The sequence below is a fragment of the Alligator sinensis genome, unplaced genomic scaffold (genome assembly GCF_000455745.1).
Source record: "Alligator sinensis unplaced genomic scaffold, ASM45574v1 scaffold594_1, whole genome shotgun sequence".
Classification (NCBI taxonomy): Eukaryota; Metazoa; Chordata; order Crocodylia; family Alligatoridae; genus Alligator; species Alligator sinensis.
In genome coordinates, this window is record NW_005842286.1 from 1219595 (window position 1) to 1232240 (window position 12646).

The 12646-nt window shown below is 56.4% G+C and overlaps 1 protein-coding gene across 2 annotated transcripts in view; it reads right to left on the bottom strand.

The window, feature by feature from the left end:
- The window catches only part of RELT (RELT, TNF receptor), a 50787-nt gene that overhangs the window by 19042 nt on the left and 19099 nt on the right, over nucleotides 1-12646 (bottom strand). The window contains exons 2-5 of one of the 2 annotated variants that reach the window (XM_006028065.2): nucleotides 8217-8289; nucleotides 3845-3958; nucleotides 3300-3478; nucleotides 1904-1989 (exon numbers count right to left, since the gene is read on the bottom strand). In XM_006028065.2, the coding sequence (XP_006028127.1) occupies nucleotides 1904-1989; nucleotides 3300-3478; nucleotides 3845-3958; nucleotides 8217-8252 (415 nt within the window). In that variant the 5' untranslated portion in view covers nucleotides 8253-8289. Of the gene's footprint in view, nucleotides 1-1903; nucleotides 1990-3299; nucleotides 3479-3844; nucleotides 3959-8216; nucleotides 8293-12646 lie in introns of those variants that run through there. The other variant, XM_025209369.1, reaches the window with a different exon arrangement.

Consider the following 12646-nt stretch of genomic DNA (forward strand, 5'->3'; position numbering starts at 1 on the left):
TGTCTCAGGCGGCTGGTGGGACTTTCAGGCAGACAGGCATCCACTCGATTGGGTTTCTTTCCAGGAAGCTTTGTGCATGGCATGCAAATACCTTGCTATCTATCCTGGCACTTGCAATCCTAGCCTGCATGGGCAGCACCCGCCCCCCCGGATGCAACCAGGCAGAGGCGGCAAAGCCATGGAGGGCACGTGACTTGCTGCTCACCTGACATGGGCTCGCGTGAGACGAGTGGGCACTCATGGGACCAGACAAGTGCAGCCGCTGCTGCAACGCGTTTCGGCTGTGACCATAATTACTAACCCCAGCCATTCCACCCCGCCCCCGCAAATTCCTCCGTGGCTCCTTCAAGGGCCTCCGGCTTCCCATCCTGACCAAGGGAATAGCAGTGCTGCGCGCTGGGACAGAGTCTGAGGTGCTGCGTCCTAGACAGGGCTGCACTGCAGCCATCTCCTGCTCCAGTGCACAGACCGGTACAGCCCAGGGCCTTGCAGCACCCAGCAAGTGCAAACAGAGCAAGGGAGACCCTCTCTGCCCTCAAGGAGCTTGCTGACAAGGCAGAGAGATGTCAGCAGCAAGAGACTCACGCTTGGAGCCCAACTCCAAATCTGCCCCCTTCGCACTTCAATCCAGATGTGCGCGAGCAGCCACATCTGGCCCAAAGTCTCTGCAGAGACAGAAAGGGCTTTCCTAGGCGGTTTTCTTTGTAGCCCGCTATCTATTGCAGTAATTGCCAACCTTTTCAGGTTCGTCCTCAGACTGGAGGCCCCCTCCACAGCTTCTGGGAATTGAACGGCACCTCATTTCAAAGAAATGATTGATTGATTGATTGATTAATTAATTAATTAGAGGGCTTACCTCCTTGCTGAGGGGGCAGGCAAGGCAAACCTGAGCTGAGCCTGCCCTTATCTGCTTATATCCTCACACCTCCTGCAGCACCCTTCAAAAGGACCTCCTACACTCTGGTTGAGGATCCCTGAGCTACCGTCTGCCCTCAGGTGCTTTAATGACCCCCTGGCACAAAGAGGGCGTTGTGAGCTGCATAAATACCTATAGCTCTAAAACAGCTCCGAGAAGGCACAAATGGCAGAAAGGAGAAAAAAAACAAAAAACCACGCTCCACTCCTTGCCACAAGCAGCTCAGTGGATTCCCAGAGGGAAGTGGGTAGGCAGGGGCAGCTCCAAACGCCAAGGAGATGGAGAGCAGGATCCCGGGCGCCTGGTAATCCCCCGCAGAGACCAGAGGCCCTGAAGGGAAGGACAATACCTATGACCTGCTAGAGGAGACCCTTGGCAGCGGATCAGATCCTTGTCCCTCCCTCTCTGGTTTTGCAAAGAGCCAGAACCATTCCCTCCCCTCCCAGAACAAGGAAAGCACAGAGGGAACAGAGCTGAGCCAAGAGAAGAGCTGGGAGTTTTGGCAACAGAGTCCATCAGACCCAAGCTCCATCCCGGTGGTGCCTCCAGAAGGGGATGATACGAGTACAGACCTCTCCAAACCTGGAGGCCTATCGCCTGCTTCTCCAAGCCTTAAGAGCTGCCTGGCTGGCTCCAGCATGGTCAGGCCATTTGGAAACAGGCTTCTTGTTATCAGGCAGGCTCTGTGGCACTGGCAGGGAGACGGGACCATGGGTGGATGCTTCCCCCGCTTCTCCGATGACAGGGATCTCTAGCTGCACATGGTGGGTTGGTGAGCAGGCAGCAAGTCTGCTTTGGGGGGCTGGCAGGGCAAGGCATTCAGGGCAATGGACCAGCTGGACTCACAGGAAGACAGTCTCAATGAACAGCAGAGAGGGGTCTCCTTGCTCCCTGTGTCTTCCCCTCTCCCCTGACCCTTCCAGACACAGGCCATTCACAGCCTCGTATGCAACGGCTGTTGCTTCCTTCCCCATCCCCGGCACTGACCTGGGCACCCCGGTATGCCTTCGGGAGCAGAGGCGCACGGCAGGCATTCAGCGGTGGGGTCCATCTCCCCTTCAGGGCTGTAAAACCTGCCGAGATTGAAGAGAAGTTAGCAAGGGAGTGGAGAGGCGGACTGGAACAGCACCTGGGCATTACTGGGGAGGTGCAAGGTCACTTGCACACCTACCGCGGAAGCAGCTACTTTCCCACCACATCCTTTGCTAGCCTCTTCCTGTCCCAACACAAGCATTGCTCTGCACTGTTATCATGTGCCGCATTCCACCCCAGAAGTGGCTGCATTTCAGAGGTGGAGTGAAGTTAGCCAGTTCATTTGCGGCTTATGGAAACCTCCAGAAGGAAAAGTGCAAGATTTTCCCAGGGAAAAGTGGGCAGAAACTCACTTCCCCCTTCTGCAAGCGGCCTCCACCCAATGCTATTGACTCAGCAGATTTGCATCTGCTCCAGTGCCTGGAAGAAGCCGGAAGCAGAGAGAGGTGACTAAGGGAGTCGGCTCCCCTCCGCCTGGAGCACAAACTGGGTGAGTTCAGCCAAAAGCTTCCCAGTGACTCAATTTGCAGTCACCAGCTCCTGCCCCCTCCTTGCTCAGCAGCTTGGAGAGTTTGTGAGGCTGCTGTCCAACTCGGAGCCTTGCTGCTGGCTTCGGTGATGCCAGACCCACTGGCCCGTCTCAGGAAGGGTCAGAGCCAGGCACCCCATCTCCACAGGCCCACAGCAAGGCATGGGCCCTGCCTCCAGGAACAAGCAAGCACGCAGCCCTTTCCAGAGCTGCAGATGCACTGGGGGACTGCAGACATGCAACCAACAAGTTCAACCCTGGGGTGGTGGGGAAGAAGGAGGCAGTCGGTCTTACCTGCCCCGGGGACTCAAAGCCCCTGGCCACTGTCACCTGCCTGCCCCTGGCTACTGATGCTGCGGTGTCTTGCACCCAGCTGCTACTGCATGACATGGGGGCTGCTGGCATCGGGCAAAGACTCCCCAGGCAGCTGCCACTTCAGTGCCCCCTTTAAGTTAGTGTCCAGGACTGGTGCCCTGCATGCCCAACCCCAGTGACGCGACTGGGAGCGAAGACCCCAATTATGCAGGTACCCAAAGGCAGACAACAGAGGCAGAGCAGTTAAGGCGATTGCTGCCAACCCAGAGATGATGGAAGACACTTCCCAATCCACCCAGCCGTGAGTGGGCACTTGGTACCAGGCAGGGAAACCAAAGCTGGACCCACGGGATTGCTAGCCACTTCAGACACGGCCGGGCCTTAACCGAGAGCCACCACAGCCCAGGCTGAGCCTTGAAGTGGAAAAGGCCACGCACCAGCAGGACCTCACTTGCCATCCCCTACATGAAATAAAGTATAGATAAACGGTATATAAAGCGCGGTTACCCTGGCACGCAGTCTCCACATCGACTGTCAGCTGTAGCTGTCCCAGGACTGGCAGAGACCCTCTTCCTGGCTTCGCAGAGGGTATGAGGCAAGCAAGGTGCCACTCCATGGCTGGCTGAGAAGGTGCTCGGAGAACAGGCTTGACAGGTCACCCCCAGGCCTTGCCCAGAGCCGCACATCTGCAGGCACCCAAATGAAGGAGTCAGTGGTGCGCGGTAGGAGACACAGTGGCTATCTGTGCTCGGGCGTTAGGTGTGGTGCTGGGAAGAGCTCCCAAGACCACGGGGCTGTCCCACCTCCTCTCCCAACTGGACCCAAGTCTGCATGGGGCATCGTGCCTGGGTCTCTGCCACGGCTGCCCTGTTAGCACTGATTGGGGCTAGTGCCCCACGGCTCAACAGTTACTGCCAGGAGAGGGCTTCATAGCCCTACTGGGGCTCGTCGGATCGAGGGCTAGGAAGGACAGACCTGCTCATCCCCACACAGCAAAACAGCCCTGCCCCAAGAACTGCCCTGTCGCCTGGCACGAGGGAATCGCGGCTTACCCTGTCTGGCTCCTCTCCCGGGGGGCAGGCCTTGCAGGGAGCGCAGTTGCCCTCTGCGGTCTGGTACTCCTGTTCCCCACATGCCAGCACCCATGCCAGGTGCCCACTCAGCAGCTGGAAAGAGATGGATCAAATCAGTGCCCCAGAGCTCTCCCAGAGGTCGCGCGGGGGGGGGGGGGAGGCGGGCTCGTGCCGGCAAAGCGACCCCAGAGCCCTCCCAGAGGTCGCGCGGGGGGGGGGGGGTTGGTGTCTTTAGACACCAACCCTAACCCTAACCCTTCCAGCTAGGCTCAGCATCGCTGTGGGGTTGAGCAGGAATAGCCTGGCCGTCCTGCCGGGGCTAGGATGCTCTGCTCCAAACACCACAGCAAACAGAGACCCTTCCCAGTACCAGTGCTGGGTCTAGCGCAGCGCCCAGTCATCGGGAGAGTGGGCCCATGCTCTAGGGTAGGGGCGGCCAACTTGTGGCACGGGTGCCTTAAGTGACAAGAGCAGCCTGTGTATGTGGCACGAGGCAGATCAGGAGGGGACAAGGAGCCAAATCGCAGCTAGGGCAGGGAGCGGAAAGCAGAGCGGCAGATCAGGCAGGGAGCAAAAAGCAATGCAGCTGATTGAGCAGGGAACAGAAAGCAGAGCAACAGAACAGGCAGGGGAAGGGGATGGGGGTGGCACACCTGCAAAAAGGCTGCCCCCCCCGCATTGTTCAACCCCCAGGACCTGGTCTCAGACCCCATGCCCGGGAGTCTGTGCTACACCCTCAGGGTAGCAGGGACTGGCAGAAGCCAGGGATGGACGAGGCCCAGCAGGCTACATTTAGCCCCTACTCCTACCCCAGGCAGGGCAGGTCTTTCCCCTACCCCCCCCGAGTCGCCAGGTCACCCTCCGAGCTCCCACTAAGTGTCTGCAGCGAGGAAGCGGCCAGCACTTTGCTTTGGAAGCAGTTACATCTGCAGGTCCCCAGAGACCGATCGCTCCCCGCCGCCCAGCTCCTTTATCAGCTATTTCCATCACCAAAAATAGCTCCCAGACAGGGAGCAGGTGCAGATATCCAGACACCCAGAACCACTCGGGACTCCTAGGACAGGCCGCCCGAGCCCACAGAGCGCACCGGGCCTGGGCTCCTGCCCCTGCTGAGGCACGCACCTCTCCTTCCAGGGACCTCTGCCCAGCAACCAACTGATCGGATGCTGGAAGTGCGGGGGACCCAGCACTCATCTGGGTCTGTTTTAGTGGGCATTCACTCTGCCCCCAGGATGGAGGCACCGGGCAGTCGCAGGGAACTGCTGCAGATGGTACCGGACCCTCGAAGGGGCTCCGGGCACGGGCAGATCCGGAGCCCTGCCTTTGGAGAGCTGGCATCCCCCACTTGTACGGACATCCCCATGCTCAGCCCCAGGAGGGTGCAGCCTAGGGGCAAAGAGGGGCTCTCCAAAAGTCCCGGTGCTATTTCACCAGAGGGCGAGGCTAGGTGCAGCCTGTTTCAGGTATGTCCCCACAGCTTGGAAAGAGGTGCCCCGAGCAGGATGGAAGAACCAGCCGGGCTGGTTTCAGTAGCCCAGAGGCAAGCACAAAAGGAAAGAAAAAGAGCAACAGCCAGACTTAACCAGAACTGAAGGGACTTTCTTATGTCGTGCCCCATGGACAAGCCGGTTTTGGGCAGAGGAGCCAGGCACACGCCCTCTCAACACCCACAGTTTGGCGGAAGTCGGAGCAAAGACGGCTCATACCGGCAAAACATCTGCTCCAAAGAGCCCGCAGGATTCAACCAAGATCCCCCAGCATGGAGCAAGTAACAGCTCCAGGCTCGGCTTTTTTTGGGACACTGGGTTGATCTCAGCTGTGCAGCGCCCCCTTTGCAGAGGTCTGTGGGTGACAGCTGCTTTCAGTCACCTCCCTTCCCCTTTCACCAGGGGTCTAAGCCTCGCCAGGGCTCCCACGCGACTGTCCCGAACGAAGCCTGATGGTGGTGGAAAGCTGTCCCTAAGCAAACAGCTCACCTGTTGGCAACCCGGTCTACCTGCCTGCTATCTATGCAGGGCTGTGCTGTGACTGCCGACAGCATGCTCGCCGGGAAGGGATGCCAGCCCTCCCTGCACTGCACGCGCTCGGTGGGTAGCGACATGCCACGAGCCGCTGCCCAGGCCACAGCAAACATCCGGTGTGTCCATTCCTACCTTTGATTTTTCTGAGACAAGGGAATGAATCGTCCCCACCCCCTTTTTTTCCTTCTCCAGCTCCCTGGTTGCAGCCTTTTGGAAGGTGAAACAGGAAAAAAAACCCCCACAAAGGCAAAGCAAAAAAGAACTCGGTGTGAAATAAACCCTGTCGTTTCACAGGGGAGGGAGGGCGGTGGGATTTTGAACGGGAAAAAAAAAAAAAAAAAAAAAAAAAATCACAAGAGCTTTGCGTGTTTGCAAAAAGTGGCTTTTCAGGACACAAGATGCAAGCCCACTAGTTTTTCTGGCTGGCTGGGATCTCTCTGAAGGCCTCTGGATGCAGCCCCACACACAGGCCAGGGATGGGATTTGCAAAGCAGGGATGTTTCCCCGTGTGCCGACGTGGCCCGTGGTAGATTCCCTGCCAGGGGAAGATTAGAGAGTCCCCACCCCACGCAGCAGCGCTCGTGCCATCCGGCTCATTTTTGTGGTGGCGAAAGCTGTAGTTACAGCTGCCTTGCGACTGCTGTTCGAACCCTCTGCGCTGCCTTCATTCTCCGCTTTTCCATGTCGCTCGATCCTCCCGGGGGCGTTTATTTGGGAAAGACTGGGCAACCCCCAAACGCAGCTGCTCTGAGGGCGGCGTGAAGACCAGAGGGCTCTGCCTACCCTAGCAGCTCAGCACCGTGTCCCTAGCTTCGTCCTCCGCTTTACCAAGGCCTGCTCCGAGCCGAGCTGTCAGCGGCTTGCAGGGATTACAAGCTTGCGGGATTACAAACTCCTCACCTGCTAGTGGTAAAATCAGTGTAGGAAACGAAGGGGCTGCTTTCATACATGCACCCAACGGGAGTTTAAAGCAATGGTTTACGTGGCAGCTGCCTGCAGCGGCGTGCCTCTTTTCCTTTCGTGGAAGTTTCTCCCAGGAGGTCTGTCTCAGGGCACTCTTACCCAGATCAACCCAGTGCGAAGGGTGCTCTGGGACCCCCAAACTAGTTGGGGCACCTGTCTAGGCCTGCAAAGAGCTCCTACCCCCCTCCCCAAGGTTTGCAGGGCTGCTAAATCCCGATCGGGTCACAGCCAACAGAAGAGCTGTACTGACTGAGAAGGTCCCATGATTAATAACGTTTGCTTGCGAATGCGACACAAACCAACTCCAGCACGTGTCTTAAGACCGTGTAGTACGGGGATCGGGGAGTGAAGCATAACTTCGTCTCCCGACTCTGACAGGTACGGGTTAGACAGGCGATGACGGTATTTGGGAACAGGAATTTGACCCAAATCAGAGGAGGGGACTGGGATCTATTGCTGGACTGATGGCAGATCTCGAGAGGTCACGCCATTTCTTTCTGCTGTGTGACTGCCATCAGAGCCATTCACAGGTTCACAACTTCTCTCGGCATTTTTTCCCCACCAAGGCCTGAAGCTTCTTCATGCCTCAGTTTACCCACCTGTAGCATGGGGACAGTGCTGCTGGCTTCCTTTGGAAAGCCCAGATGAAATGTGGATGTAAAAGCCTCGACCAGAGCTGGGGATTAATGGTGTTTTATTTAAAATTAAACAAATTTAATAACTATTCATAAAAGCATTGCCTCAGCATCCAGAACCTCAGATGGGACCTTTTACATAGTCTTAATTGCTTCACACATAATTGACCCCTTAGGGAATTGCACCGATTGCCCTCAGAAGAATTGTACTGCCGGCTTTGCAACAGATACCTGGGCACAGACCAGCCCCTTGCTTATACCCGGTAATACCTCAGCGAGTGAGTCAGCGGTGAAAATCTCATTTCCCAAGAGCCTGCAAGCTGAGCAATGCAGAGGGGGAGGGGATTTTTTTTCTTCCCCACGATTGTAAACCTGTTCTCATTCCCTCTAGCGCCAAGCAACAAGCCAGCGCTTTGGAAAAAGGCGATCTTTGTTAATAAGGCAACAGGCATCATTCATAGCCAGGCCACATTTGACATCTCGAAGAGATCCTCCGGCAAAGCCAAAGGAGGTGCTTCTGGCCAGGACCCCCGGCTCTCCGTCCTGCCCCTGAGCATCCTCACAGCCCACCCGGGAGCTCCCTGCACCTGCCAGCCCCTGCTGCAATCCCCCTTGCCCATTCCTCTCGATGCCACGGCTTTGCCCTCTGCCTTCTTCATGCCACTCTGTGGCTCAGCATCAGGGGCTGCCGGTGGCCAGGGTGAGCCACCCTGGCAGAGAGCAGGTACTCACGGCAATGAGCATCCAGGAAACCAGGCTCCTCTTCATCCTGCAGGTGGATGCTTGCAAAAAGCTGGAGACAAACCTGCTGGGAAGAGGAACACAAAAGGTCACTGGAAAGTCAGCAAACGGTGCCCAAGCAGCTTGGCACCCTCTCATTACGAGCCCACTCAGCCCCGCTGTCCTGTTTATCCCTGCAAATTACAAAGCAACCGGCAGGACATCTCGGGAACCTGGAATCTAACAACCGGAGGCTGGCGGAGCCGGTTCACGGGCTTCCTCTTGCCACGCATGGTCCCTTTGCAGGGAGGGGGGCAGGGGAGAGGGGTGAAAGTCAGCAGCAAACGTGGCCACCAGCCTTGGTAGGTAGGTGCCACTTGCAAAAACAGCTCCTGTATGTAACGAGGGCCTCAAATACAAGAACCCCCCCCTAACCCCAACAAAATGCCCAGCCTCCGTGTGTGTGTGGAGCATGTCCTGCATATGGTGTGTACTGTGTTGCACGGTACATGTGTATGCAGCACGTGTGATGTGCGCCATGCTGCATGTGTGTAGCATGTGATGTGTGCCATGTAGCAAGTGTTGCATGCAGCGTGTTGCACACGTGTAGCACATGCATGGGTAGCATGCGTGTACGAGCTGCTCCCTTTGACAAACATGCCTGGCTGTCTTTGGTGGAAGAAAGATGCTCCCCAAAGTCCTCAGCCACGTCTCCCTGCAGCAGAGGCGGTGCCGTCGTTTCTAATCTCCGCAATGCTCCAAGCCTCTCGCTCTGCGCAGGGAGCTGAATACAGCTCCCGGGAGCCTGGCCTTGGAACGGCGGTGAGGAACGATGCATTTTAGGCATTAATTGTCTCTGCAGAGCCTGCAATGAAATGCCCGGCGAGCTGCATTCATTTAAAAGTGATGGATGCGAAGGCTGGTGAAGCCGCCCCTCCCGTGCCGCAATCGGAGGCATTACTTGGTTGCCAGAAGCACGTCCCCGGACGACTGCACTTGCTTTGCGGAGCTCTCCAGAGCCCTGTGGGGACCCTGGGATCGGGGCCAGCAGCAAAGCAGAGAACAGGAGCTGGCAGCATCTCTGCGCAGTGCAGCGGGAGAGAAACTACAGCGTTACCTCCCAGCTCCACTCGAGTCTGGGGGGTTTGTGTCCTCCTGCTCCACGCAGCCCAGGCTCCCCCCATGGATTTTACTGCATCTTTGAGATGGCATCAGAGCTCCGAGCAGAGCTGTAGCCTCGGGACCGAGTGCCGCATTTCCAGTGTCTCCTAAAAACACCCCAGTCGAGCCATTCCTCTTGCCTCACCTACAAATATCACCCACGAGAGCCATTGCGCTGCCTCCCAGCAATGAAAACCCTGTCCAGGATGCATATGCAGCCACTTGGCTTTTCACCTCTGGCTTCAGAGCATCCCTCAGCATCTGCTACTACCCCAAGAAACCTTTGCCCATCTGATCCTTACTGCTTAGCAGGCAAGCAGCAAGGAGTTCAAAGCATGGGGAAGCAAAGAGCAGCTGGAGGGCACTGGGCATAGGGGATGCGGCTAGGCAGGAGGAGATCAGGTACTAGGAGTCCAGATTACACCCGGCCTGTTCGGATAGCGTCACTGGACAACGCGATTGGCTTTTTGCTGCCTTGGGATGGCAAGGAGCTTGGACATCGATAGCTGGTAATGGCAAAAACCAGCCTGGTGCAACAAAGGGAAACTGAGGCAAGATGGGCAGGCAATGAACAGGCAGCTAGACGCACGCCAGACCGATTGCGGACCTGGGACTCGGGTGTAGCGGGGGGGTGTTCTCGGCGCTAGCACCGACTCCTCGTGACCAAGGGTCCAGGAAGGGTGTTCATCCTTGCCTGGTCGAGGGCCGAGACCTGGGACTCAAGGGTCCCTCTCTGCCCCTAGGCTTGTCACTCCCACAGCTGATCGGAGCTGGCAGCGTCCTGGGTTTGCTTTCTCCGTGGCTCTTCCCATGGAGAAGCTATGATTTCACACCGGAAAGTGGGCACGCTGGACACTAACTAGTGTGAGCAAGGTCACGACTCTCCACGGGAGAGCTAAGCGCCGCCCCTGCAAAGTGACATCCCCAGCCGGCAGCCCGGAGACCCACAACACAACACAACACAGGAAGCGAGGGTGTTGGAGAGATGCTGATTACAGTCATTCAAGCCCATGACCAAACCACTCCCTAATTTCCAAGTAGTGTGTGTTCACGCGGTTCCCCGCAGGCCAGCACCCCCGAGCTGGGGCGAGACCTGCTTCTCCCAAAACCGAATGGACGGAAAAACAGCCGTGCTTCGTTAAATGACAGGAAGAAATGCAAAAGGGAAGTCACAGGGCTGATGCAGCAAAGGAAGCAGGAATCCAAATCAGACCCTGTCGGGACAGGGGAAGCCACGTAGGATCAGCTAAATGCCAAGGATGCCTGGTGCCAAAGCCAACAATTTTACTCCAGTTCCCTTCGCTGCTGTAATACGTACATTCGTTTTGCAACTGGGTGCTACTCAATTCACACGAATTAGGGGAAGGGGTGGGGGGCTCGAGTCCAAAAAGGTTGAGGACCAGAGACAAGAGGCAGGTAGCCGGGTCAGTCTGAAGTCCAGCAGGCAAGGCTGTGTAGCACCTTATAGACTAATTCAGAGAGGCAGGAGCTTTCACAAGCATCTCTGAATTCAGCCTGTCTATAAGGGGCGGCTCTGCCCTGCCTTCTGGACAAGCTCAGTGGGACTGAACCGCAAGGCGGGAGCGGGGTCTGGCCTCTAGGGACTTTCAATTGGGGCATTTTGAAGCCTTAATGCCGAAGCTGGGGAGCAAGGACCTGCAACGAGGGGCTGAATGAATCTGCAAGCTATCAGCCCAGGGCGAGCCGCCCCTGTAACAATTGGCCTCAAAAAGGATGGATGTGACCCAGCCTGGGCCGGACGCCCAAAGCAGCCAGGTTGTAAAGCAGAGCCTCCAGCTTTTTCTTGCTTCTCCAGCCTGAATGCCAAGCAGTAATGGCAGATCTAATTGAATCTAAAGCCAACCCAATTACCTGCCAGCGCACGCAGCCGAGCCCAAGGCAGGCCAAGTGCACCGCGAGATGGGAGGCGATCGATATTTTGATAGATTTCCTTTATTTCCCCTCGTCCGTCCTTCGGGGAGAGGGATGGGCCAGAGGCTGTTCAAGTTCACAGGCTCGTCTCGAAGGCTTCTCGTGAACCCGTTTGCTCTTTTGCCTCAACCGCAACGCAGTCCCAAGAGACCCGCGGCACGCTCGCTTCCAAAGCAGATGAGCACAAGGACACGGCCGTTTTGCCTGGGAAAGGCAAATGCATTCAACTGGGGAGTGTGTAGCAGCCACCTCTCCTAAATGGAGACCTAAAAATACTCCAGGCATCTGAGTATTGCAGGCTGCAGAGGACAAAAGGGTGTGTTGTAGAGGGTGGTATATTTGGAAGGGCATCGAGTCAAAGCAAAGTAGTCCAGGAAGAGAAGTCTAGACCAAAAATGGCAGGGGAGTGGGACCACAAAAACATTTTAGCAAGGCTGCAAGAGCTCTCTCTGATTTAATTACATTAAATTAAATTAGTTGAACTTAATAAAATGATTGAACAAACAGTTTAATTATTAAGAAAAATCTCATTAAAATGAGAAAAAAAAAAAGTAAGGGGTTTGGAGTCCATTTATTTTACGAGACCAACTGTACAGTTGGGAGAGCTGAGAAACAAGGTTTTGGGCCCTTTTCGGTTCGAGGATAGGAGCAGGAGAGGAGGGCTCAGTCCCCATATTGCTTCAGAGCTGTTCTGCACAAAGAGCCACCACCGAGATCGTGCTCCCCACTTCCCAAGGCACTCGGCCGCTCCGTCGCTTGGCTCATTGGAAGGAGAATTATCCAAGAGCCTAAATACGAGAGTCACGGAGCCGGCAATAGGCCACGGTCCTGCCCATGTGGTGCCTGCTAAGAAGCAGCCAGTGTTCGAAAGCAGGATTTGGCCATTAGAGACACTAAGCATCAGACGGCACAGCTCGCAGGGCCCAGGCGTGCATTGGGAGCGCGGAGGGTGCTCGGGTGCATGGAAACGTGCCTCTGCCTCCAGCGCACAGGTACTAGCCACAGCAGAGCCAAGACACCTGCCCAGGTACCCCCCCCGGGCAGCCGACAAGAGGTGGAAAGCACAGCTGTACCCCAAAGCAGACCCTTGGGCTCCAAGTGCCGCCACTCAGCTTGCACAGAAGTTTTTTGACCTGCCGGCATCCCAAATGCAGCTCAGGATGTACGAGTTTGCAGGGGTCCTGCTCTTCTTGCAAGCATGAAGCCTCTAAAGGACTCTCCGGGATCTCTAGAGGAGGCAGCCAGGGTTTGGACAGATGTTGCTGTGTATTGTTCCCAGATTGCCTCTGGCTGCCCCCTGCTTCCAGGGGCTTGTAAAACCCATTTGAGTCTAGCCATTCCCCTCATTT